Raw genomic sequence first — 27,605 nt, 5'->3', positions numbered from 1 at the left:
CACTGTTAAATTAGCTATTTTTATTTACAAGGCAGACTACACATACAATACAGTTACAGGCTGCTTTGGGGAAAATGCAGCCTCACGGCAGTTCTCAACACACACCACCACAGCAAAAGCTCCTGAGATCAAAGGAAAATTAATGACACTTGTCAAGAACACACTCAAAGTCTACACCCACATATACAAAAATAAAATTACACAGACTGAACACAACTGGTTGAGATGACAAGATTGCCCCTCAAAGTTGAAGCTACCTTTAGACTCTGTTATCTACAATCAGTCCAAATCAGAGAAGTGCAGTTTGGTTGTGCAGCTGACCTCAGAACAGATCCAACCAGGCAACTTCGTCATCAAGAATGATTTGATGTTAAAAATAATACTCCAGTGATCAATTTGAACACTGTTCATAATACCATTAGGGCATCAATCCAGCTAATACTGTGTTAAGTAGTTTTAAAGTGTCTGACTAGTTAAGGGATATTACCTAAAGGACATCACATCCTAAGGACTTTTCAATGACTGATATACTCATTATATACTGATATACTCAGATTATGAAGTAAATACATACTCTGAGATTCCATAATTATCTGTATATTCAACAGGGAAAATGAATGAGTCTAGATTGCTACAGTTTGTGGTTTCCTGTGTTTTCTGGCTATGAGTAGGACCATCAGGAGAGAAAGGTTTGCTCTACAGGCAGGTACAGTCATGTATTGTAAACTAGGGCTCATCTGGGGTAGCACGACATTACAGGACACTCTGATAGAAATCCACTGTATAGAACACAAAGCCTATGAAGTTCAGTCATGCAGGATATTGATTCAAGTTCTATACATTACAGTTCTATCTGACAGGTCCCAAACAGGAATAACTAGCACGATATAAACCCTCAGTCTGGCGGCTGAGACACGGCGACAAGAGAGCAGCCGAACAGTTTCTGTCTGTCCAGGAAGAAGAGGCTTTTAATGGCACAGTAGAAATCCTCGATCCATTAGAGTCCATAATAGTACTAAAGTCACTGACTGTTGTGATTTGCTACTAAACCTCCAGTTGAGTTGGGTGATTTTATCCAGGTAATGTGTGTGTGTGGTTTTTTTATGCTAACGTCACAGAGAAGGCGATGGTGGTGGAAGATCTGGAGCTCATGTCCGCCGAGGTTCCAGCCTGTAGGAGAGCTGCGTCAGCGCCCTCTGGTTGTCAATCACACAGAGCTTCCTAACGTAACCCCGAACCTCCGCCTGGTTCTTGTTCGGCTGGCAGATGTCGGGATCTAGAGAGAGAGACAATAGAGAAAAAGAAAAATTAAAGTCTGTCTGCAAAGCTAGTAGATCAATGTGGCACAAGTGTGGTCATAAATATTAAGCAGCCTTACTGAATGCTTGGCTTCTACAGTGCCTCACTTGCCGAATTGTGTTGGCTATAATACGCTGATGGAACAAGGATCAAACATCAAACCAGCATCAAACATACTCCACAAATGAGTTATTTCCTCTTACGATGTGCACAGAAACTCACCATTTTCTCAAAGTTGACCATGTTGTCAATGAATGTCTTGTTGCCTTCATGTGTAAACGTCATATCTGTAAAGAAAAAACTCAGTTTAGTAGCAGCCAAGATCTTCTAATAATTACATCCTAAATGATAAATCGGCCGATACCATCTTGCGCTACTGGTACCTTTGAGAAGGAGCGGCATAAAGGGAATGATTGGCGGTTCCAGCTTGGTAACAGTAAGTCGGTAGGATCGGTGGTTTCTAGATGGGTCCTGGTGCAAAACAAGTCAATCGTGTCAGTTTCAGGCCTCATCCGCACATATACATGGGCGGTTTTCTATGCATTTTGGTCTTTCATCCACACACAAATGCAATTTTACCTAAAACTGACAACAGACCTTTGGGAAACTCCTAAGTAAAGACATCAAGAAAGCAGTGTTTGAATGTAGACAGGGAGTTTTTTTGCTTGTAAAAATGAGAGTATGCACCGTCACCTTCTTTGTTTACAGGAGGCAACTTTGTATAAGAAGCAAGCTTGTTTTTGTTTTCATGTGGGCAGAGATTTTATTTTTTTAAATACTCTACATATGGACAAGGCCTTAAACAAGTTAAGGTCAGTTCACACGAATTATGAAATAAAACTTAAGAGTAGAATAAAGCACTGCAGTTAGTTTTGCCCTGGTATTTAGGCATCTATCATTCATTAAAGCTGCGGTGTACCAAATTTTATATGTGGTACTCAGCACTGAAATAAATCAACAATTTAAAAGGAACATCTCTTTCCAGAAACTTTTACTCTAAGGTGTCAGGTGTCATCTCAAATTCAGTGCAAAAAATGAAAATAAAACTATCAGCATTGCTACATACAAAGTGAGTTATGTTTTGCTTGTTTTTTTCAATTTGGAAGAACTGACTGTTTAAAACTGTAATGAAATGCAGTGTTTGCGAAATAAAACTCACCATCATGCTCTCAAACTCGGCGTAGAACTTCTTAAACTTGGTGGGGAGTTTCTGCAAGTCAAAACCAACAGGATCTCAGTGACAAGAAATACGAGTGTTGTAGTTTAGAGAAGGCAAAAGATTGTTGTTACTGAGGTTTACCTCCCACGTCTGGCTCAGTCTGCTGACAGCTGGGTTGCTCATCCCCATGATGATGGCAAAGAATGAATTCAGGTTCCTAAATTCTCGACAGCTACAAACAAATACACACAAGCAGGAACCAAAGTGAATACAAGTAACACCAATCGTCTGTTTTTACAAAAAAGAACCAAAAGTCTGTTTATTGACTCCACACTGTGCAGATCTCAGTTTCTAGGCTTTCAACCAGAACCAACAGACGCCATGTGATTACTCCTGTTTCAGCCCCTTGACACTGGCTCCAGCGTGTTTTAGTGAAGATTTTACTGATTACTTTTAAGGCCATTAATGGTCACTCTCTCCCAACTTGACTTGTGTCTGACCTCTCAGTACTGCACATGTGCACATGCCTGGAAGAGCTTTGAGATCCTCAGGCCTTTTGTCTGTTCCAGAGCACCAGCTAAAAACTGAAGAGGACAGAGTGTTCGCAGTCAGACTCCCGAGGCTTCAGAATGATCTGCTCGAGGAAATCAGGCCAGCTGAGTCAGTGGGATCTTTATGAGTCTCTTCTTAAAACATAATTTTATTGAAGAGACTCTCCTGATCATACATGAGGTTTAATTTCCCCTGAACGTCCTGAAAATTCCTACCCTGTACTGGTGTTTTTTTACACAATGACCTGTGTTTTCAATCTGTGTTCGTTTAAATCCTAAAAAAAATTCATGACTTGTCCGTTTTATTTTTAAATAAGAGATTATTTTTCTACAGTCTGTGAGAAATTCCTCATCTAGTCCATTGTGTCACATTCACCAGCAGGTTCGACTCACTGTGCAGCTATCTTGATGAACTTCTTAAGGAGCTGGACTCTCTTGCTGAGCTGACCGCACAGGCAGACTTCAGTGACCACCCACAGTTGGACCTGGTTGAACCTCCTCAGGAACAAGTCCAGATTAGCCGTGGTTCGTCTGAAGCTGTGACGGCCGAACGTGTGGTAGAGCAGCTCATGCTGTGTGAGCAGCCGGAGGAAAGAGGAGGGAGAGCAGGTTCGGTTTAAATCCAGTGGACACGCACTGCCAGCCTGTATCTGTCAAGCATCACTGCTGCCGGGTTGTTTGCAGGGCACACATCTATTTACAGCAGCTTTGCTTTGCATCTCTACAGCCTGAATCCATTATATGATTACAGAATTTTTTCTTGTCATCTTAAAATGTAAAACAAGACTCCGCAACATTTAGCATGCACATTAATGAGCACAGCACCTCATGTACACAGCTGAAGAGCTCCCAGTCAAACATTGTCATTTGATAAGCCAGGTCCTTGGAGCTCATCAGCTCAAAAGTTGACATGGAGCCTGCAGAAGGACCCTCCTGGTCTGCAAGAGGAGTCTGACAAACACAGAAACAAACACACACAGTTTTATAAATTGCCAGGCACACACAAGGTCCAAACGCTTCAAATTAAGATGCATGTACAGAGCATGTTTGCAGATTTGTCACTCTGTATATAAAGTTAATACATTCTCATTGCTCAAAAGCCACATTTTCACAAATAATAGGTACATTTCTTGAATATATTTCATTATATTAAACATACATTAATCACAATAAATATTTCAAACTAGGCATTTGTTTAACCCGACTTAATAATTGCATGATCCAAGTACACAGAGGAAACATTAGTCTCTTACCAGACTGTTGAGCTGTTCTCGAGGACAAGCAAATAATCGGCCGTTGATGCTCAAAGTAGAAAACACCGAGACGTCGTTAGGCTTCAAGATTAGCTTTTCTGGAACATAAATGAGGATAGTTCAGCTTTTTCATTAATATATGTCCTGACATTAAATCACAGGCCATGTTGGACACCTTTTATTATCGTAATTATTATTTTGCGAGCTTTAAACCCTGATTCTTATTCACACAGTACACAGTTTAGGGTACACACAGGCGACAGTGTTAATTTAGAAAAAAGTCAAATAAATGACTGGTATTGTGCATGTAAATGAAGGCTGCTGAGAGCTGCCGTTTCACACTGAAGACACTCTGTCTTCATACCACCAGCGGAGCTGAAGTGGACCAACAGGAGCTCATCAGTGGTGCCAAGTTTGTCAGTCACAGCGCTGATCACTTCTCTTCCTGTCGCTGCCACAGCAACCCTGATTGTAGTGTAGGTGTGATCACTGCAGTACACCTTTAAAAGGACTACACACACATGCAAAAATAACAGTAAATACGTTGATATGTTACAGCTTAGTAGTTCTACTGAATAAAATGTCCGAGATGAAGATACAATGTCTATAAAAGGTATTCTCTCTCCTTGGAAGTTTTGTCCTTTTTATTTCAACACTGAATCACGTTCAATTTAATTTGTCTTTTTTGACAACAATTTACAAAAACGACTCTTCCATGTCAAAGTTAAAAAAGGGTGAATGCTTTATTTGGTGCATACAGCCCACTTACACAAGTATTTGATGCAAAAAAGATTCATGATCCATGATTACAAAATTAGGAGTTTGTTAATTTCTAATCAGAGCTGCTCACCCAGTGTTTACACCAAAAAAGTTAGCTGTGCTGTTTTCTATCTGTCCATTATGTACGAGATATAACGAGTTTCTTTCCCTGGTTGACCTTGGTCAGCTGCCACACACACAATTTCTGTTGATTTTCACCTCTTACATATTATTATTGCAACTCAAACTAGATTTCTATAGCCATTTACTTAGCAAAGTGCTTGAAAGAAAGAAATTAAAGAGACGAAAAATATCACTAAGAATGAAAGACAAGCAAGCAGAGATCATGAAAGCTGCCAGAGAATTTAAAAAAAGATCATAAAACACATTTACTCAATAAATTTAATGTCAGTCTGTCTATTAGATTTCGTTACATCTTGTGTACAAACAAAATGTTGTGCTGTGATGATAGCGTGACAGGATTAGGTCAGGATCTCCAAAATATAAAATCTGTCTCCTGAGGATGCGAATATCCACAGTAAATTGCACATCTAGCAGACAGTTGTAAAAATATCTTGCACCTCAGGACACGTCGCTTGTAGAGTAAAAGACAGAAATAATTTCCACACAAACACAGCTGAACTCACTGTCGTCTTGATTCCTAATGGGCTGTTTCTTCTGCAGCCTTTCCTCTCCATTGCTGAACTGTCGTATTAGGGTCTTCTGTTGAATTTTATGACAGAATCCACATCAGTCTGATGTCAACATGCAAAATGCAATGCAAAACAGTATCAAAAATAATAGTGTGGGCCTACCTTTTTTGTTGATTTTGCCTCTTCCGAGCTACAAAACGCACAAAGTTACAAAAACAAATGAGGCTGGTATATAAAACAATTGCACAGAAATTTCAACCTGCAGAAAGTTAAAAAAAAAAAAACATACTGGAATTTGACGATTTTCTCCAGATCGGGAACCAAGTCTTTCAGAGCTCTCAGCATCCGAGAATCATTTGATAAACTTCCGTACAGCTCCTACAGAGACAGACAGGATAAAGCGCTCAGACTATGCAGAAGATCTGTGAAAGCTTTTCAATTTGCTGCATTCAAAAGCTCGCTCATGTTCACCTCCAGGAAAGAGATTGCAGCGGGTTCCTCTTGTAGCAGGTATGTGTGTGTGTTTGCCCAGCGCAGGGCCAGAATGAGGGCCCTCCTCTTACTGTTGAGTGCGTACTCCAACCTCTCCTGCTCAGAGCCAGGAGGAGACGCCGCATGGTAGGTGCACACAAGGTTAAAGGTAAAGACAGACATTCTATGCTCCCGATGCAGTAAGAACACAGACAGATGGTGGTAGCCAATTAGTCTCTGTTTAAGACCTGCACAACTGCAGCATGAATCCAAACACTCAACAGTCACAGTGGCTAAATCCATATTTTTATGCAAGTAGTGATAAGAGTTTTCAAACCTAGCTCCTCTGTTTATCAGGTGCTACTTACCACTTAATGAAGGAAACAACTAGAAGCAGCCCAAGGACTTCTGTTTAATAAAGACAGGGGCTCAACTTTTGATCTGCTTCAAGTCCCTCTCTGGTCATTCATGATACATAATTACATTTTTAGCTTGTTGCTTGAAAATAAACCCTTCTTGTCTTAAAATGGCTTGGATTTAACTATAAACTGTTGTTGTAGCATGTGCAGACCGATGAAGTCCCTGCCTTTTGTTCCATCAGTCCCTCTGCTAATCGATGCCACTCGCTTCTAGCTCACCTAAAACTCTACCAAAGCTCATCTACAAAATGAAAAGTTGCAGTAAATCAGATCAGAAAAACAACAACGATATGCAAAACCCCACTGCATAAGTTGACATGACTGGTTCCTTAAGTTTGTTGCATATGAAACCTTGGAAGTCTGAATCTATATTTATGAGACTGTGGTACACTACAGTTTCAAGGTGGTCTTGTAGAATATAAAAAATACACACTAAGTAACTACATTTAAGTACAAATACTGTCATTTTTCACACCATTTAGCAAAGATCTCAGCAAGTTCACTCCAAATCTGCCACATTAGCACTACTATGTTTAAGACACAAACAAACCACAAGTTCGTCTGGGAATACAACTTGTTACTAAGGTGTGAAGGTGACATGTCACAGTACATTAGTGCTTTATGGTCACCTGCTGCTTCCATAAGCAGAGCTGGGAAGCTTGACAATCTGTGATGCTGTGAATAGCACTGTTAGAGTAAAATGGTGCAAAGTGGGCTTACAAAGTATATCAAACAAAAAGCCTGTTCTTTGAAATGTCTTACACATGTGTGTGACTTTGAATAAATTGACAGCAAAGTACCATACACCAAAGCAAGGAGAACAAGAGAGAATGAAGGCAAAAAAAAGGATATTGTGCCATGAGTAGAGGACACATCTGGCTGTTGGGCATGAAGACACAGTGCATGAGGACAAAATCATCCACTGCTGGGTCTAGCAGGTAAGAAGGAAAACAGCGAGGAGAGTCAGGGGGAAACAGGAAATACTAGAGTTTAAAAGACAAATCAAGAGTTTCAAAAGGTAGAGAAACTGCATTCATCATGAATGCATTCATCCTTATCATACATCTATTTGATAAAGTGTGTGTAGTATTGTTGGTGTATTGAGGCCGCATCAAGGTCAAATTAACAAACTGTTGTTAGAACTGAATTTAAAACATAACTTTTCTAAGTAAAATGAATGGTACATAGCACAGAACATAACAGTTCAGTGAATAAATACGGAAGAAATATTTGTTTAGAGTTACAGTTTACAGAATTTGAAAGTAGCACAGCTTGGTACTGTAGTTTGTGTAATATTATGCACAGATTTCAATATATAATTATTTGCAGTGTATGACACAAAAAAAATCAATCAATTTAATCCACCTTAGCCCATTCATTTTGCATTCATAGTAATCTGTTCGGCTACCTGGTTCGCTGTGATGTATGTCCATTCTCATCGTCTCCAGGAAGTGTTCAAGAATCTTCTCTGGTGTTCCTGATATCACAGTGTATCTGCAAAACACACAAAGAGGTGCATTCTTTAACAAAAATAAACCTATCAGAGATGCTGTGTATAAACATCTTTGTTAACTTACAGGTATGTCTGTAAGTACTATATTCAGATATATGGACCCAAACACGCACACATACTTGATGCTTCCCAGCGTGGAGGCTCGAGGACTCTTTTCCAACACCAGCACAGCTTGTTCATGCTCTTTCAAACGCACTGTGTTGGCTTCCACATCCTAAAAATACAAGAAGAACCAAATCAGCATCAATGTGACATTTACAGTGTAATACATCTCACAAGTCAGAGGAGGGAGACAAACATCACAGTCTGGCAGCATCACTTAGTGGCATGATGTCATGTAATGCTTCAGACAGCCTTAAAGATGGACCTGAATGTTTTTCCCTTTTTGCCTTGATTCATGTGGCGTTAAATGGTTTGATTTACATTCTGACTTGCACATTAAACACTGTGTTGTGCCTATACTAGTATAAATTTCAAATGGCAGTGTTTGGAACATATCGGAAGAAAGGGAGGAAATGTGTCGCTGCTGCATTTGCCCACCCTGAGTATCCTGTTGAAGTCTTCCTTATCCACACGAAGGAAGTGGCAGTTGTCCTCTCTCAGGACAATGGAGGCAGCTCGAGGTGAATCTGTAACCAGGGCCAACTTTCCAAAGTCATCGCCCTCATGAAGCGTGCACACCACACCCTGAGATATACAGAACACACACACACGCATGAACGAACAAGTAGATGAACGCACAGCAAGATACAACCACAGACACAAATGCAGTTTGCAAGTCATCTTAAGCCCTGAAGAAAAATCCAAAAGGAACGAGAACACCCAGGACTGAGATGAATCATCTGTGCCTGCATTTGTTTATGTGCATGGTGTGATCAATGTGTGTGCATTTTGCCTGTACAGTGGTTGTGAATTTGTGTATGCGTACAATCCCTTAAGCCACTTAATCATAGTGATGAGTCATGATGAGCTGTGCAGAGTTTTTCCAACTCCACTGCTGGTGTTTCCCAGCCCCACAGGGCACAAACTGCTGGTTTACATACAGACATGATGAGATACTCTTTTAATCCACTAAATGCAGATGAAATATCACCAAATGAAGTAGAAAACTACAACAATGCCCGTGTGTCAAACAAATAAAGCACACCCACGCACCTTGCCATAGATGACCACATTAACTGAGCCCTTCTGGATGATATACCATGACGTGCCCTCTTCTCCTTGGTTAAACACTGGAAGAAAAAGAAAACAAATGCACATCACCTCTATATACAAAGCTAATACATGCCAGAGGTTTTCAAACTCTGAGGAGAGGGCGAGAATCTAAGGGTAAGCTGCATTCGTGTGAAAATTTATGCTCTTAAATAAGTCAACTGTAAACACATACACACATGGTACACTTATTTTTAGATTCAGTGTAGCTTACACTTCCTGGGGATACAATTACCACCATGTGTCCATAACAAATCAACAACCAGAAACACACTAAATAGTAAATAGCAAAACAAAGATGCTCCTTCAGGCAGCTAATTCGCCTTAATGGTGCGAATCTGTCTAATGTGTTAAGCATGATTATGCACCAAATCAAGGAAACAAAAAGTCATAACATAACTTTAGAAATCAAATGATATTAACTTTCTTGTGCTGTACTATCAATATTTTTTATAAGTAATAAATATCCCATTAATGTGCGAGTCGTTTCAGTTGTGTGTGTTTTGTCTGAGTTCAAACCACAGCGTCAAACTTTGAAAAATTGTTGACTAATATGTGCATGAACAAAAATGCATTGCAGGACAAAAAAGGACTCACACACAGTTCCAGCTTTTGCATGTGACTCAAAGATCACTACACTCGCCAGTTCCCTCTTCACCTGCAAAATACACAGTTTCAAAACTCAGGTCATCGTGGATTTAGCTGCACTGCAGAAAAATGCAAGAGAACAAGAAAATGCAGAGTTAAGGGCTTTTAGGGATTATTAAAGTAACCAGTCAGTCCTTGCGACCTTTGCCTCATCTCTGTACTGTCATTTACAGTATAAAAAACAGGATAGACTTCAAGTAGCATTTCTGGATTTTGTGCATAACTTTTACATTTATTTATTTAAAGGTATAGTTAAAATGGGCATTTTTAGCAGAATAAAACACTGAACCTAAACACTGAATAAAAGCACATGGAGATATTTAGTTTGCTTTAATTTATATGTTTATGTCCTGTTTTCAGAATGACTGTGGAGGTCGCTGGGACAAAAAAGTTGTTAACAAGCTAAACAGCTTAATTTGTCAGCGTAATGAATCTGTCAAATTCCTGGTATGTAATTTGCAATGCAGTAATAATGGGATCACATCTAATATTTGCAAATGCAATTGATATTTGAGGAGGGAACTCATGTGAGCCAAAACAAAAACACTGTTGAGGCAGCACAGACCTCAGTACTCCTCCATATAGTGACTTCTTGCCAGAACTTTGTCCCAAACCACTGGTAAGAGAAAAGCTGCACTAACTCCCTCTACTGTGGAAATATATAATAACAATAATTACTGGAAACATGTGAAAAGACTAAACATTACTGGACCAAATTCGGGAGTTAGACTCATAAACTGCTTGATGTGTTCAGGATTTTTTGGGTGGGACTGAAATCATGGCTCAATGACATACTGGAGCCACACTTTGCATGACCCCTCTCCCTAACATGATAATATTACGCAACAAGAGCACGTCTGCATCAGCGGTTCATCTACTTCATCATGACGCCGACTGCAGCCTACAGTTTAGTAGCTACTTCTGCAACTGCATCTTCCTTAAAGGCCAGAATTTGCAGAACAACTCTGTAATCATTGAAAATTCCTAAGAATGTTCAGATGAAGTAGAGGTGGTTTGATTTTGTAAAGAGTCACATTGATGGTGACCATTTTACGTTGGTTATGTTTTAAGGATAATCTGCTACCGGTGAAACGGGTCAAACTGACCATCTCCCTACTTGGTTTTCATCATTCTATCCCACCAGTGAGTGTAAAATGCCTTGTGCTCAGTGTATTATAGCAGATAAGTTAATCCACAGCTGCACAGTGACAAAAATAGTCCCATTTTCTGTGATTTCACGTCAAACCTGTTTGATTCGGTTAAAACAAACACAGGTCTATCTGCATAATTAGTGCAGTTCATTTAGGCTGACAGCAGAGAATATTGCTTATTTTTTAGTATACTTGCCAATTTTGTAATCATTCAACTTTAGCTGACTGGTTATTAACAGTGTTCTGTGGTTTGACAAACTGATAACACATCTTTTAAAGTGGTTCTGATGTATTAGCAGCCTTCCTAATAACCTGTCGTGTCCCTTTAAAACAGAAGTGGAGCGGCTGACTCACAGTGTTGGAGAGGTGAGCTAAGGCCTTGATGTGAAGCAGCTCATCATAGATGATCTCTAGGTCATCCCCTGTCCTCTGACCAGGCCTACAGACACGCAGAGGTTAGTCAGAATAAACTCACCATGAAGATTTCGTGCATGCACTTCACCTCCTATCACACGTAAGTAAAATTAGATATGACACATTCCAATATTAAAATAGTATATTTTTAAATTTGTTACAACAGATGATTTCATATTACTTCACATGACAATAATGTCTATTAGAAATGCTGTATGTGAATTACATTTGGTTGGATTAGCAGAGTCTCCATCATAACTGAAATCTAATTAAAAAAATCACTGTAGCAGAACAGTAAATTATGCATGCAAAACAACAGAAAATGGTTAAATTAGCTCTCTGGACTTCAGTCAAGAAATATATTAATCAAAAAACATGTTGACCTAATGCATTTAAGGCATTAAATGTCTAAATAGTAGGTAATAGCTTTTATACCATAATATACTAGTGGATTGCATTAACGCTGTATTGTAAGTACAGTAATGTACTATGATTGACTGTTACTGACGACTTCCTGAGGATCATGCGCAGCAGTGCGTCAGGGCCAATCTGAGCGAGGAAGAGGATGGTCTCTGGCAGCTCTTCCTCACTCTCCCTCTTCTCCTCCTCACTAGGTAACGGTGTGTCCTCCTCCTCATCGTCAAGAAAACGGTAGAACAGGTATTTATCCTGGAAACCCAGCTCCTGGTCCACTGAAGAGCAGAAAAACACACACAGTCAAAACACACGTACCCAATTAAACGCACACAGTGTACGTGCCTGTCGATGTTCTGTTAATATGATAGAACATCATTTCAAACGTATTTTTTGAAGTGAATGACCTCAGAGATCGAGATCAATCGATATGTTATGTTCAAGCCCAATAAACATGTTATTAAATTTCATTTTGATATTCATACAATCACTCTCTGCCATTGATGTTCAGGTTCAAAGCTCACAGTCTAACTCAAAGGTCAAACAGTGGTGCTTTGCTTTGAACCTGAAACTAATTTCCAATTCATACTTTCAATAACACTTGGTTACATTGAACAACACATGAAGTAAAACAAGGATAATGTAAAGAAATAAACCTCCTGCCTTCTTTAGCTGCTTTGCAACAGAAGTTTGGGAATTGACTGCAGGACTTCATAATGACCAATGTATGGCATGTATGTTAACAGCATACACTATGAGAAGAAAAAGTTTTCGTTACCATGGTTAAGCACTCCTTCTTCTAGCAGTGCCTGCCACATCCCAACAGCATGGGACCGTGTGAGCACACAGGCGCTCTGCAGCACCAACCAGTCCACCAGCTCTGTGCCTACACAGCATTGTCTGAAATACATATGCAAACACATTGTTCAAACAATAAATGCAGAGAAATGGGGAAAAAAAGCCTGAACACTGAATACACAGATAGTTTCCCCAAGCCCCATGCATGATAATAATTTTGGACAAATACACACAACTGGAACAGACTCACATACCTATAAGTCTTGAGGTGATACTTCCTATCTCGAATCATGTGCGGTGCTCTGGATAGGATGGCGTTGCGGAGAACCTTCCCCGCTCTCTGCAGCTTCTCTGAGGGAATCTACAACACAGAGGAACACTGGGAACTCTCATTTTTTGTAAAATAGCAGGAAAATGTGTTTAAATCATTTTGATCATTGACCTAATTTTTGTTAATTCTGTGTGAGTATCTGCACAGCAGATTGTTGGTCGGGCTAGTGACTGCATACACCACTTGTATCAGTAATATTGCATCAAAACACAGTACATACAAGCAGATACATCCTTTACACAACACACCTGCATCTTAGACAGAGAGGAAAAAGACAGATGTGTATGCACACACAGCTGCTGTTGAAAACAACAAAGGAAGGCATGTTAATTGGGCAGATGGGATCTTTCTTCTATGTGCATGCATTAGCTAACATTAGCATAACTACAGAGCATCACAGCTGTGAGTCATCACTAGTCTCTGCTCTGAAAACGCACACACCTCCAAAATCCATTCTGGCACTATGGTTCATTCACAAACATGAAAGTATGCAGCGTACAAAAACAGCTTATGACACGGTGGATGCGTTTACTGCACCTTCTCTACGCTGTAAAGAAGCAAGAACCTCTCAGTCTCAACAATAAACCACAGCATTTATTCAAACATTAAAACACTGAGCCGCTATCTGCGTCTAACATATGACACTAAAATATTACATAACGCATTTCTGCCCAAACACCTACAGATATCGTGACACAAGCAGAGAGGCAAACTGAAATATAAACTAAAGCTATCTGGTTCATTGATTTGGTTTGATTCTTTATTTCAATTCCTAAACAATTACAAGACTGCGATGTGAAGGAAGCATTTACCTTGTTGTGAGCTTTGTTTGCAGAGTCTGAGTTCATGTTGTCTTTGTCTGTGAGTCCTGAGGAGAGAAACTGTCATCAGGCTAGTTGATTCATCAATTTTCTTTGAATGCAGTTACTTCTCATTCCCAAAGCATTAAAACAAAACCTGTCGCACTTGAAAAAGAGGCAGGAGCATTTTATTTTACAGACAAAAGTGTTTTCAAGGCGTTTCTGCAGTTTGAGCTATTATACAGAACATTTTTTCTGCTTGCTTATTCTGCTACACAATTCCACGTTACGGTTTGTTTGTACAACTGAACAGGTTCATTAATTAGTCATATCAGCAACACTCAAAGTGTGTTTTCCATTCCCAGGAGTGCATTTGTGTGTCTACTCACTGTCATTGTTGGATCCACTCTCCATGGCTCCATAAGGAGGGGCCAACAGTCCAGCCAGGCTTTGACGATACTTCTACAAGACAGCACGCATAAGTCCACATCAGTTTCGAAAACATTTACACCTCAACTACTGCTGTGATGTATCATTTATAAAGCATCATCATGTTTTAAACATCAAAACCCATTACTGTTGTTGGTGTCTCTCCCTGAGGCACACAATGTTACTTGCACACAGAAGCACAAGTGCCCCTCAAAACAAAGCCTTTTGTACAACCAAGATCATTTACATGCAGAACAACTAACATTATATAATACACACACACGCGCACACACACACACACAGCAGCAGCATTCACACGGGGGTTAAGCTGCTAAATGTGTACAGATGCTGTTCTTACAGCTGTGAAGAGCAATAAACTGTGATTGCATGTTTGAAGCAGAGACACTGAAACACACACAGCAAGTCATTTTCAGCCTGAATGTGTCACCGCTCTTCTGCACGGTTATTACCAAGCAGCCCATGCCTTCTGAGGACTGCCAGGAACTCGCACACACTGACAGAGAGAGGAACAGAGAGAGCATCTGTTTGACCTAAAGACACAAACGCTCTCCTATCCATGTTTTCCTTGCACACACGCGTGCACACCCACACACAACCAAGAAGATAAACTACTAGCTACATTCCAATATTAAAGGCAAACAGTAGAAAACAGTTCCAGGGAGTTTCGGTTTCATTTTGCAAAAAGACAACATAAACAAAAAATAAGCAAATATTACAATGAAACAGTGTCTCGCCCACAACAGACTATACACAGGTACAGTGGAGGAGTCAGACTCACCTGAGGTAACACACTCGGCTGCCTAATGCTGGAGGTAGTGAAACCCCATAGAGCTGCCCTCTGCTCCTTTACAACTCACACACACGCCACCGGATAGCATCCTGCTTAAAACAAGCTGCTCGCTTCCTTTCCTTTCTCCCTTCCAGTCACACAGTCACCCCAGTGTCTGTCTCAGTCTCTCGCTTGCCCTCTCTCGCTGCGATCAAGCCAAGAACCAAACCACTTTCTCTCACAGGTTACCACGGTGATCTGAGTCCCTGTATTACTGAGCTACTCCAGTGGAGGAGGAGGAGGGATGAATGTGGTGAGGATGGAGGGCAGGAGGAAAGGAGGAAGGAGGCTGGCAAAAGAGACATGACCAATAGAGGACAGAGGAAGTGGGCATGAGAAACATAAAGCAGGTGAAAAGGGGTTTAAAAAAAAGGAAAGATAAAGTAAGAAATGCTCACAATACTAGGCAGCCACCATCCAGGACAAACAATCATCTGCAGTAATTGTTAATATACTACATGTTTTCAAATACAAGGCATTTTGCGTTTTCACTCTGTTCATTCATCTCACTTTCACTTGGTGCTAGAATTATGGATATTCTTTTCTTTCATCCTTTGATCAAACACATGACTGTATTCATCCCGTGGCTTTCTAGTCATCGCCACACACAAGCACATGGGCACAAATTAGTCCGTGCACACTGACACACTCATAAAACACAAAGATCCTTTTACTACGAGGTTCAAAATAGGACAACCTCAGGCTACGTTTTCTGCTTTATGTCCACAGTCCCAAAATAGACAGCAGAGAAGGGGAAAAGTGCACTTAAATGCACAACAAGCCCAATTATAGACAGCACACATGCTTTAATAGGCAATTATTTCTTATCTTGGTCTTACATGTTCCTGTGGCATAAAATAGAGATGTCATGTTTCCACAAATCTAATTTCTTCTCCTCCAGTGATAATACTAAGAAGGTCATTTTTTTTCATGAATGGCAACAGCGTGATTGATGTGTGTGTTTTATACAAATACTGAAAACAGGAAAGCTGTCAAAACAACCCTTGTTTTTAGAGAAGATTTTTGTATACATAAAGGGGTCTAACCCACGTATAACAAGAGGAAACAATTTAGGCAAAGAGATGCTACGTGCAGCACGAGTCAGTCAATATTTAGAACACAACACACACAAACGTGTTATTTTTGAAGGATAACTTCTGAAATTCATGCTAAATTTCAGGCTGCAGTAGTGTCCTTGAGCAAGATGCTGTGATCTCAAAGTGAACAAGGACAAGCAAAGAGACGGTTTCCCTACAATTACAAGCATGAAAACTAGAATTTACATAAATGTGAAAGACAAAATCTAAACTATCTTATCATGTCAATAAAAACAAGAGATTTTTGGATTTGACTGACTGAAAAACACAGGTCCTTAGAACACGCTAGCCTGGGTGCTGACTGTAAAGCTACAGAGAACAGATCCACTGCTCTGCCAGGACTTCCTCTCAGAGTTGGACCCAGTGAATAGAGGCGGCAGCGTCAACAAGGAGGCCCACAGAGAGGCAGCTACTACAATGCCAGCTCTCAAAGATGAGGCCAGTGCCCAGGCCGAAGCCACGTTAGCGTTGATTCTACTAGCTTGTGTGATAGTCAGTATGACTATGAACCTTTACATTCTAGAAACGATTCAGTCATTCAGCTGATTCAAGCTACATCTGCAACATACCATATCAGACCTTACCTTTTGTACAGCCTCCTGTGCATGACCTTTTCATGTTTAACCCTTTGAATGCCAAAACCCACCAGCAGGTTGGAAACGTCTGTTATTATATATAAAATTGTCAAGATGACCCTATTTATCAGAGCCAAAAACTCTGAACAGAAAGAACTGTCAGATTTTCAACTGTGTAACTTCCCATTGACTGTTCATCTATGATGTGCCGTTTCCTCATAAAAAGTTACATCATTCCACATGTTTCATTTCAAATATCACTAAAAACAAACTGTTTACACTAAACAGATTCTGTAGAAAACAAAAAATACTGTGCTCCTCTGCACACCTGGAAGGCCATTAGTGGCACAGCTGTGACCCACAGATATGTCTTTTTATGATTTATGACATTAAACCTTTGTCACACTGCACAAAAACATCTTAGAGTTTCTTCTTTGAGTTGTCTGTACTTCTAGCCATTGTTTTTGATGCTTCAGAAGAGGCGCAGGATTTTATAATGCAGTGAAAAATGAGTCCACAGAGAGGAAAAATGTGACAGGAGCAAAAAACTTCAGAAACTGTTCAATGTTCAGAGAATGAATCTGAAAAGGAGAAATAACTGCTGCAATAACCCATAAGATCACTTTTGGTGATTGAAAGCGTGCTGTTAAGTAAGACAGTTGTATTTACATATTTAAACAGCTCATTATTTAGTCATACGGACACACTGATCATCATATTCCTAGTTCAGAAAAATGGAAATCAGTTGGGCCTTGTCCTTTGAAAACTTATTTTGTAAATGCATTCTGATTTCATTGAAACATTTTCCCCTCAAGCTTTTGTTTTGAAGACTCCCTCGATGAAGTAATGTGACGCTTCTTCTGAGATGGAAAACCACATTTAATGTATGAATACAGATTGTTGGAACTGTCATATTAAAACTTTGAGGAGATTTATGGTTTGCTGATACTCTATATCTGAAGAGACCATTTTGACTCACCATAGATAGAAGCCTATCTATCCTGTCTAAATATTTGAAAGGACAATAGACAAGTTTTTCACTTTAATTTATCATCATAAACTAAATTCTGCAATGGCTATAAAACAATGACACCATTAGCAATTAGATTATTTCCCTCTAAGCATTGCATTTGTTATGCAATTCTGTCTAGCACCAGGTATAAATGGAGGCTCAATTTATGGTAAAAGCAAAGTGCATCTGCAATTGCACAAGCAGAACAGGAGGAGGATAGTGCTTTTATTTTCCCCAGCAGCTATCGGTAGCTTTCCCCAAGTAGCTGAAATGGCAAACTGTGAAACAATCAGAGTAACTGTGGAAATTCTACCCAACAAAAGAAGAAGAGCCCTGTTGTCGGAGGAAGCAATCGAAGAGGGAGAGTGATCGAAAAGGAGGTCAAACAACAGTGAACGTCAGATTGGCTGGAGAGAGCTCCTTGACATGGGCGATGTCAAAATCGACTTTCAGGTGGCATGACTTTTGAAAACAAACGTTTCCTACGTGTTAAGACCAGCAAGGTTTTACTCTGCTTTTATCATAGCACTGAGATCAGGACTTCTATTGCAAAGTGGGACTCTTACCCCATAATGTTCAGCCCTGCTGCCTACAGTCCAAAGCAAGAAATAAATGTAAAGTATCAAATTGTGTTTTTGTTGTTTTTTGTTTTTTTTTTTTTTTTTTAACAATAGATTTATTAATCAATTATCAAATTGTGTTTTTTGTAAAAATTATTAAGATTTACGAAGGATTTTTGAAAGCTTCAGTTCAAGATATATTGCTTTGTACATTTAAAACATGCTGGATCTTTGCCACGTGGGCCACCGTCCAAATAATAACTGCTGTATATTGAAATGCAAGAATGAGAACTTAAAAAACAAACTGCTTCAAACATTTATTTATTAAAATTTTTTGAAGTGGTATTGAAGATAGAACAATTATCACAAAAGCTGTGTCCAGTTTAATAAATAAAGCAATAATGATTAAGCACTACAATAATTCCAATAAGATAATACAAACACTTTTCTGGAGACAATCTCTGAAATTTAAGCTGGTAGGAGGAAACAGTAATAAAAGATGAATCTAGGGTCAGACGCGTAATGAAATCTTAAATTGCAGCCTTTGTTATTTGCTAATTGCACTGATTCAAATTGAGACTTTAATTTGAAATCAATTCCTTGCTTAGCCCTATTTGGTAGACTTGTAGGCCATAGCCATGTTCAGTGTCCTGTGTTGTTGTTCATCTCTGAACAAGCAAAGCAGAGCAGCAGCAGTGATACCACTTGGGAACACTGGGAACACTGGGGTATTGGTTGCCACTTTGAAAAGGGTAGTTTATTAATAGTTTAACTAAGACAACTCACATAATTCAACCTATGCATGGAAAAAAATGTAATGTTCAAGCAGATTACGCTATGTATTTCAAAATGCCTTAATGATATTTAAAGAGATCACCTTAGAGTGTTTGCTGACCTTTTCATCATTGCAATACAATAAATAATTTTGTTACCAATCCGTAGGTACCTGAACCCAAGAACAAACCAAGACACTTCAGACTAATATTTTAAAGCAATGTATATTTGAATCAAACAATAAAAAAGTATCTAAGGAATCATTTCTGTTATGTTTAGATGTTTCTAACTCACTGCCTGCAGTAACCATATTGCACATTTGTAGCACTTGGTCCATCATCTCTTGTTCTGCATTAAGTCGCAGCATGCTCCAAAAACAACACACACCAGATACTACACAGAAGCATACACAGCAATGTATCACACAAACACACTCCTCTCTCCCCCTCCCTGTACTTTAAATAGCTTTTTGTTGAGTCACCTGAGGCGTGTATCCAATAGGTGGAACTAAAGGCATCATAATGGTGGACAGCCCTCTTGTGGCTAAAAGAACAACTACAACAGGAGGCTGTTTAAAATATTGCAGTCTCCGAAGAAAAGCTCTTTCCACACACAGAGTTCATGCTGAATCATGAAGTTCCACCTCATACTCAAAATTTTATGCCCTTTTTCAATGTTTTAATATAATTCTTTTAACTCTCACCTCCCAGAGGCTCTTAAACTCCCTCTGTTCGATCCGCAGCAGCTCGCTGGTCTCTCTGCTGACAATGGTAGCGTGGCGAGGTGTGTTATCCAGGATGGACTCCCCGAAGGCCGTCCCAATCCCCAGAGTGCAGATAGTGACGGCATCCTGCACAGAGACATGACAAATCTGTCTGAACTGCTGCTATAACACAGCAAGAGCAATAATAACGGTTTTCTAGCAATATAGTCAATTGCTACATAGTGAGACGATACAGTAGTAGCTATAAGCAATATGTCTAAGATTTCCTTCATGACCTTGAATAGACATGGAGAGCAGATGGATTAATGTGTGGTAATTAATGGAAATAAATTCAAATATGAGGTACTGGTGAACGGAGTCTCCAGTAAAGGAAACATCACTGGGTGCTGGGTATAGCTACACAGGCTAGAGGCAAGGAAACACACACACATACCAGGACTATCCACTGATTTCAAAAAATATTCTGCATGTTATGGAAACCTTTTCAGCTGTCCAAACTGACATTTCAAATATAGCCACAGAAACTAGGCCACCAACGGCACTTTAGGGCTACATACATGAAAAGGACATTTCACAATGGAGGAGCTTCTTATCTCCGTCTCTCACTGGGAACAAATCCTCTCCCTCTCTCTTCTCCCACATGTCATTCGTCTCTTTTATATGTACAGTACAACCCTATTTTCACACTCTCGCATAAACGGTATAAAGTGTAGCACAATTCTCAGCGGGCCTGTTTTCTGTGCTGTGGCAGCTTTGCTCTGGCATATTTGTAGGGAGACATGAGCTAATGTACCAGAACAATGTCGGCGTTGAGGAGAGCTGTACAAGCTCCCTCACATGAGGAGCACTTGTAGAGAGGCCTGGATGTTGACAGAGAAGGCTATAATAGAAATAGCGCAAGAGGGAGTAGAAATATATCAACCATGAAAACACTGCATCTCTACAAAAATAGAAAGGTAATTAGAGAATTCAACAGTGCTCATGATTCAAGATTCATCATTCATTTGTGAGATCAGGAAAAATGTGCAACAGAGACACAGTGGCACGAAGCAAGGTAATAAGTCATTATGTAGCTTTTAATCTAATTTGAACTTGATGACATGAATCTTACCTGGTGGTTGGCAGTTTCTGACACTTTGACATCGAGGGAGCCAGACAGGACAGCATACCAACTGGTGCCTATGTCTCCCTGCCGAAACACTGCATACAGGAAAATACATTAAGCAGTATTAAAAGCTGATGGAAAAATAGCATTGTACTTTACTCCTTAACATGTCACAATCACTGCTATTTAGAAGCAGCTTTTGTGAAAACGGACACTTGAGATTTGTCTGCTTCAGGAAATATTTGTATTGTTTTGTATTTAGCTGTAATTTTAGTTGTATTTCTACACGCAATTCATAAAAGAGAGAAAATTCTTTTTCAAATCTGTCTTGCCATGATACTGATCCAAGAAGTCCTAAACATTGCATTTTTCTCTGTTAAGTATGACTTAAATTATGCTCTTTTGCAGTTATGTGACATTCTTTACAAGACGTTGCTTTGATATGATGTGACGTTGTGAATTTCATTATGAATGAAACTTTTTTGTAAAAAACTGACATCCTTATTTGAAAGAGAACAAACGTCCACTTTCAGTATAAATAAAATTAATAATAATAATAATTAATTTAGTTGCAAATGTTTAGTGCTGATACAATTTGTTAAACCTTAATCTATCTGACTGAGGCATCCACACACTCCACTGACAAATTTTATGATGCTATATTCTGTCATTCTACTTTTTTATGATTTTGTTAACTAATTCATTCCTAATGATATTAATGTCATAGTTTCCTGTTATAATTAGTGCTCTGGGTTGCTGGGGACCCCAGTCAAAAGCACCCAATGGAACTATTTACCTATTTCTTGTTTGTCATGGATCCTAATTTAAAGCATTGTGTACTAGTGGTTACATAATTTATAATGTTTAGTGAAGAAATATGGTCACGTTTTGTTATGACTGTTGTTTCTTATAGTGGCTTACTGAGGTTGTCAGGGACCTCAGTCGGTAGTACTTTGATGTTACAGTATATATGTTGGAAGGGTAAGGTTCCTCACCGGGCTGATCCTATGTCATTTATCAAGCCACAGTTTTTCAGATGTCAGGATTTGCATCTATATTATATTCCACACAGCACAAAACTGAAAATAATCAATACTGCAATAATCTGGTGGAGCTATAAAAAGTTTTTTTTCCAGAAGAGTGAACCAATATGCTAACATCAATATCCTACAAATGTGCTAAAAATAAGGTTTGCATGATTTGTGTGGAGAGCTATACATGAGTAAATTAAAATAACAGTGTTTTTTCATCCAATGTATCACTCTTCAAACACTCCTAAGGGATTTTCTGCAGCACAAGTGTCATATAATAGCACATGGTATATTGCATAATGATTTTTACTATGCTTACAGCCTGTCTGAAGCTACCAGTGTTTGAAGCATATATTATCCTACAAAAGAACACATGACTTTACAATCCGACAGTATTGTATGTCTGTGTGTGCACGTGTACGTACATGTGATGCCTTTCTCCAGGCATTCATAGAAGGCACAGGCACAGATCTGTAGTAAGAGGGGAGGTGGGAACCTCTGGAAGGCTTTGACCTCTCTCAGCCTGGTCAGAATGATGTCCACGTCCTCTCCAGAGCGTTCTGCAGGCCTGTGCAGAGGAGAACCACCATTAAACCCAGCATCAGGTGTTAAAGAAGTACAAGAAGATTTACTGCATGGTGTAACGTGCTCATTTTGATGGATTACATTTCTCATACAAGCCCATTTCTGCCTAAAGAGCAGGAAATCAATCAAAACCTACAGCATGCTTTGATGAATGGTAACAGTAAATAGCTGCAATTAGCAGTCAGTGGACTAAAATGTGAAAAATCTGTGGTAGTGTCCTTTAAGTAAAAAGACAGCTCTACTGTTATCTATGCAATTTGTGTGTGCAAGTGCGTGTTGTAATACGTGTGTGTGTGTGTGTGTGTGTGTGTGTGTGTGTGTGTGTGTGTGTGTGTGTGTGTGTGCGCACGCTGGCGTCATTGTTCTGCCTGGTGTTTTAGCGATAACAGTGCAGAGCTGCAGGCGCTATTTCTCTTGGCTCCGGCCCCCCACAGGGTGTTGATGTAAGATCATTTGTACTGCTGCTATTTCTAATACGCTTAAATTGGAGCACACACATCAGTAAATCATTGTTGGACATCTAGGCGAGAACACACAGAAGTTTGATCCGAGAGCTTAAACACTCTGCTCTGCAAAGTGGTGGTGAAAAACTACAGAGCCAAAACATCTCAGAGTAAGACACGCTGCAGTTAGCACCATTCATTCATTTATTTCTTCTCTTTGCTAGTGACTCATCCTCACACGTGTGTGTGTGCATGCATGTTCATACAGAATAGCTAATGCACCGCTCCTTTCTTCACAGATGAGAGGCTGTCTATCCCCTCTCCTCCTTCAGCCCATTCCTCTTCCCTCACTCTCTCCTCTTTGTATGCCTCCTCTAAACATTTCTATAATCTCAATCTATTTTTCTTCCCTCCTCTCTCAAGACTTGTCTGTTTGCCTCAGAGTATGATAGGCAAGATGAAAAGGGAAAAAAATGACCCTGTTCTTCTTTAGGCAACCCATTTTCTCTTCTCCATTACTGGCACAGATTCCATTCATCCATTAAGTCCCACTATTTAGACGGTTTTGGATAGAGCTTCACAAAGCTTTAAAGGTCATAATCAACACCAACCTACCAATGCAGTTTTCCACAATGTTTTTAGGAAAACTGGATTTACAGATTAGAGCAACTGATAAACATTTATTTGGAATTTTGATAACCGCTGGCAAAAAGACAATTACAAGACATTGGTTGCTTCCTGACCCACCCACATTACAGGAGTGGACAAGTATTGTGAATGACATTTATCTGATGGAAAGAATTACTTTCTCCCTTCGCCTTCAGAAAGAAACATTTATTAAACTGTGGTCCAAATGGGCTGAATACCTACACTCTTTACAAAAAGAAAACACAGATGTTTAACTTCGTGTCTCTGTCCAAGTGTACTTTCCGGTCCGGTAATGTTTAAAATTCTGTCTACAAACTTCCTGGTAAACATTCACCCCCCCCCCCTTTTTTTTTTATTTTATTATTGTATAGATTGACATGAATCTTTCCCTGTTCATGAGTTTTCAGAAATGACACTTTCTTCTTCTTCTGTATTCTGTATTTTTATTGTTAGATGACTCTGTATTATAAAGGAAAAAAAAAAAAACTAAATGTGAGTGGCAAAAAAATGTATCAATGTATTAACATACCCCTTGTTCTATGACTTGGAAGCTCTCACATTGAAAATAAAAAATGTCAAAAAAAAAAGTCCCACTATTTAGACTACCTCCTTTATTATCCCTTTATTTCTGCTTTGCAAGCTCAAAGGCAGCACATGTACATGCAGTAATAAACACCAATACATTTGTGTCCCTGAGCAGTGGACTGTTTCAGAACCAGGGACAATACTTCCTGATAAACACTGACTGTGGCTCAAGGGCTGCACAACACATCTTCCAGTCTCACAACATCTGCCACAAGCTCTGGGCGATTTCTCTGTCTGTTTATCCTTTTTTTTTTTTTGCCTCTGACTCATCCTCCCATCATCCACCTACTGCCTGTGTATTGGCCCTTGGTGCTCCGACAGAGCATCATATCCTAGTGTAGGCTGGGTTAATGGTTTCGACAGGTGCACCTCCCACACACTACAATAAGGGGAGACAGTGAGGTTAACTCGGCAGGGTTGAATGGCTAATACCAGCATCACCCTTCACCTATTCGTCTGCAGTCAAACTGTTGAGATCTGTCAGGTATAATCCCCCGGTTAAATCCTCACGCTTTCTTTTTTTCCCCCACTGTGCTGTGTTTGCTCGCTCTCTGCCTGTCCAGAGGAATCTTCTTCCCCCGTTAGCGTGAGGCGAATGTGACCTGAGAGTTGTTCACCTTGTATCACTCAACCTCTGTCTCTTTTCTCTCTTCCTTGACTTCTCCTTTCCCCCACTGTTCATGTCAGCAGAGATCTCAGCTTTCAACCACAAATTATGGCAAAGCGCACACACACACACGCACGCACGCACGCACGCACGCACGCACACACACACACACACACACACACACAGCGGATTTACAAATCAACCAGCATGACACACTGAAGAGAAAATCGAGAGACAGCAGAAGGTTCTGCAGACTGTTTGAGTAAACATCCATCTGGGAAAAAAATCACTGTTTCGAGACAAATAAATCATAGGTTGATTTGAAACAGCCAATCAAACTGTCAGACAGCATCAACAAACAGATTATTTCAGGCACCAGATGAACATGTTACTGTAACAGAGACTCTTCAGCTGCATGTATGAAGCTCTTCTGACACCAAACTACATCACTGCTAACAATGTGAGATCCAGTTAAAAACAATGAATATGAATCAGCATAAACATGGCTTAGTTTACAAGGTACCCACCTAATTTACAAATCAGATGCTGAAATTACTCATCAAGCTTTGAAATATTTGCAAATGCCTACATACTATATACCTGAGTGTAACATTTCTCTTATGGAACTGCTTTTCTTTGAGACTTACAGTTTTGTTTTATCATCTTATAGTGTTGCCACTGGGGCTCCACTCTTAAATTTTCCTGCAGCAGAAACACATTACAACCTCAGCTTACATTTGGACCGGTGCTGCGTTCGTATTCACTGGACCGTCTATTACCTGCCGGGGCATCAGGGAACAAAATACAACAGATCTTAACTCACATACTTCACACTCACAGGCAATAAATGTCTTCAGACGGATATACTAGAGACAGTCATATCTTAACCTCCGTCTTTCTTTCACCTTCCTCCCCTCCCCCCCTCACTCTTCACTTGCTCACATCAACAGTTGCTGTAGATGAAAGCTCACAAACACAAACACAAACACACACACATATACACACTGCTGGCTATTGATTGAATAAGAGGTGAATAGCTTAAGAGCACAGAGTGCTCTACAATAAGATCCTGTCCAGTCCATCCTGCCCTTAGTGACACCCACACCTACTACTGCGTATCAGCCGCATTCAGTTTAACATACACAGAACCTTAGCCGTTCACGTTACAAGAGTCACATCCCTCGCACAGTTCTATATTGGACATTCCCAAATTATCCACGCTTAAAACAACAAATTACCGAGACATTACATCCAACAAAAGCTGAAACTATTATACAACTGAACAATTAGTAAACAAAGAAAATCCATAAATCATTTCTTAAAGCAAAAATAATCTAAATTTAGCAGTTCCAGCTTCTTGAGTGTGAACAAAACAAGCAATTAAAAGATGTCACCTCAGGCTTTAGTAAAGTATGAGGCATCTCTCACTAATTTGCAACATTTTATAGACAATTAGCAGATTAAATAATCATCAAAATAATTGCTAGCTGCAGTCACATATTCAAATGCTTCTTCCAATGAGAAATTGGAACAGCACACTGTAGTTAGATATGCATCCTGTCTTATTTCAGGTGAGGATGAGACGACAAGATGGTAGCTTCAGGTTGCCAATGGTAACGTGAAGATGTGTCACAGAGGTGTGTACAGTATGCGTGGGTGTGTGAGCTGTGGGGTGCATGTCTTGTGTATCATTCACACTAATGAATGCACGATCCCCTTCATCTTGTTTATTTATTTAAGTCTTCTCCCTTGGATACTGTGCTGCTTCAACACAGTATGCTGGCAGCACAGTATAGAACCTTTTACTGTTAATTGGACAGCCTGATTAAAAGATTTTCTCTGCATTGCACAGCTTTTGGAGTTGTTGGACACAGACACTGATAGAAACTGGCTGTTCAGCTATTCTTATGTGTTCAGTCAGACCAGACAGCCTCACATGCAGCACTGTGGCAGGAAAAGGGAAAAAAACACACTGACCTGCCTCTAATCGATATTTTGATGAAATCCCCAACATACATGATGCAGTATATATGTAAAGCTATTTGATTTAAGCAGACAGACATAAGCCATGTGCGTCTCATCAGCCATCTATCACAGCCCATGCAGTGCAGAGACACCCCAGTGAACCTCGAAGCCACCAACGCCTTTTTGACCGGAGATTTTTTTTTTTTTTTTTTAAGGAGGGTGTGTATTGTCATGCACTGCAGCTTTACAAACAACTATACATCCACGGGAACTGACAGAGAGCAGGAACACGCTGAAAAACGAGGGGTTGTCGCATCAATATTGCACACTCACACACTGCACACGCAGCGATCGCCGGGTTCTGATTAATCACGTTGACGCGGATGAATGAAAAGAGGGCTGAGAAAACACAATCGTTGCCGAGTGAGGATGCGCGGCGCGGCGCGGCGCGGCGGTGCGGTGGAGCCGTGCGTTTCACCCACCTTTTATCCAGACAGCAGATCCACTCCGCCGACGGAGACGAATTGGGGGACGTCTGCACCGCGACCATCTTCCCCGGCTGTGTGTCGCTGCGATGGCACCGGAGGAGGCTGCCCGGTTGTCGGTGGTCGTTAATGAATGTAAGCTCCGGCTGCGCCCCCTCCCCGCCCCTCTGCTTCGAGCTGCCTCACACAACTACAGGCTGCTGCTGATGCTGCTGATGCTGCCGCCGCCTTCATCATGGCATGCAGATGACTGGTGTCAGTTTGCCTTAATGGGCTGTAGGCTGT

The 27,605-nt window shown here is 40.1% G+C and overlaps 1 protein-coding gene across 3 annotated transcripts; it reads right to left on the bottom strand.

Annotated features, from left to right (window-relative positions):
- Positions 1-27,605, bottom strand: LOC111576806 (rap guanine nucleotide exchange factor 4-like). 3 transcript variants are annotated; one of them, XM_035953997.2, is made up of 30 exons: positions 27,318-27,605; positions 22,428-22,570; positions 20,978-21,066; positions 19,846-19,992; positions 14,235-14,307; positions 13,858-13,913; positions 12,969-13,075; positions 12,695-12,816; positions 12,011-12,194; positions 11,443-11,527; positions 9,887-9,947; positions 9,233-9,309; positions 8,618-8,764; positions 8,191-8,291; positions 7,973-8,058; positions 7,417-7,495; positions 6,146-6,296; positions 5,964-6,052; positions 5,837-5,864; positions 5,669-5,744; positions 4,627-4,773; positions 4,263-4,360; positions 3,835-3,960; positions 3,403-3,581; positions 2,600-2,690; positions 2,459-2,509; positions 1,683-1,770; positions 1,522-1,586; positions 1,379-1,433; positions 1-1,276 (listed from the first exon to the last, which is right to left on the bottom strand). In XM_035953997.2, exons 1-30 carry the CDS (start codon positions 27,383-27,385, stop codon positions 1,149-1,151), a joined length of 2,997 nt encoding a protein of 998 aa, XP_035809890.1. In that variant the 5' UTR covers positions 27,386-27,605; the 3' UTR covers positions 1-1,148. The 3 variants fall into 3 exon arrangements, with proteins under 3 accessions (XP_035809890.1, XP_035809891.1, XP_035809892.1); XM_035953998.2 differs by having other exon boundaries at positions 8,197-8,291; positions 27,318-27,602; XM_035953999.2 differs by lacking the exons at positions 19,846-19,992; positions 20,978-21,066; positions 22,428-22,570; positions 27,318-27,605 and adding an exon at positions 15,074-15,313.

Source organism: Amphiprion ocellaris, chromosome 10, assembly GCF_022539595.1.
Source record: "Amphiprion ocellaris isolate individual 3 ecotype Okinawa chromosome 10, ASM2253959v1, whole genome shotgun sequence".
Classification (NCBI taxonomy): domain Eukaryota; kingdom Metazoa; phylum Chordata; class Actinopteri; family Pomacentridae; genus Amphiprion; species Amphiprion ocellaris.
Note: the sequence above shows the minus strand (reverse complement) of the source record. Positions and strands in the feature narration are given on the sequence as shown.

What these genes read in the sequence shown, in the direction of transcription:
- LOC111576806 (XM_035953997.2), bottom strand. Translation starts at nt 27,385, where the DNA reads ATGGTCGCGGTGCAGACGTCCCCCAATTCGTCTCCGTCGGCGGAGTGG. An exon ending in AGTTTAAGAGCCTCTGGGAG is followed by an intron (nt 14,308 to 19,845) that starts GTGAGAGTTAAA and finishes GCTGTCTTGTAG; the next exon opens with AAGTATCGTCAAAGCCTGGC. An exon ending in GAGAACAGCTCAACAGTCTG is followed by an intron (nt 3,961 to 4,262) that starts GTAAGAGACTAA and finishes TGTGTTTGTCAG; the next exon opens with ACTCCTCTTGCAGACCAGGA.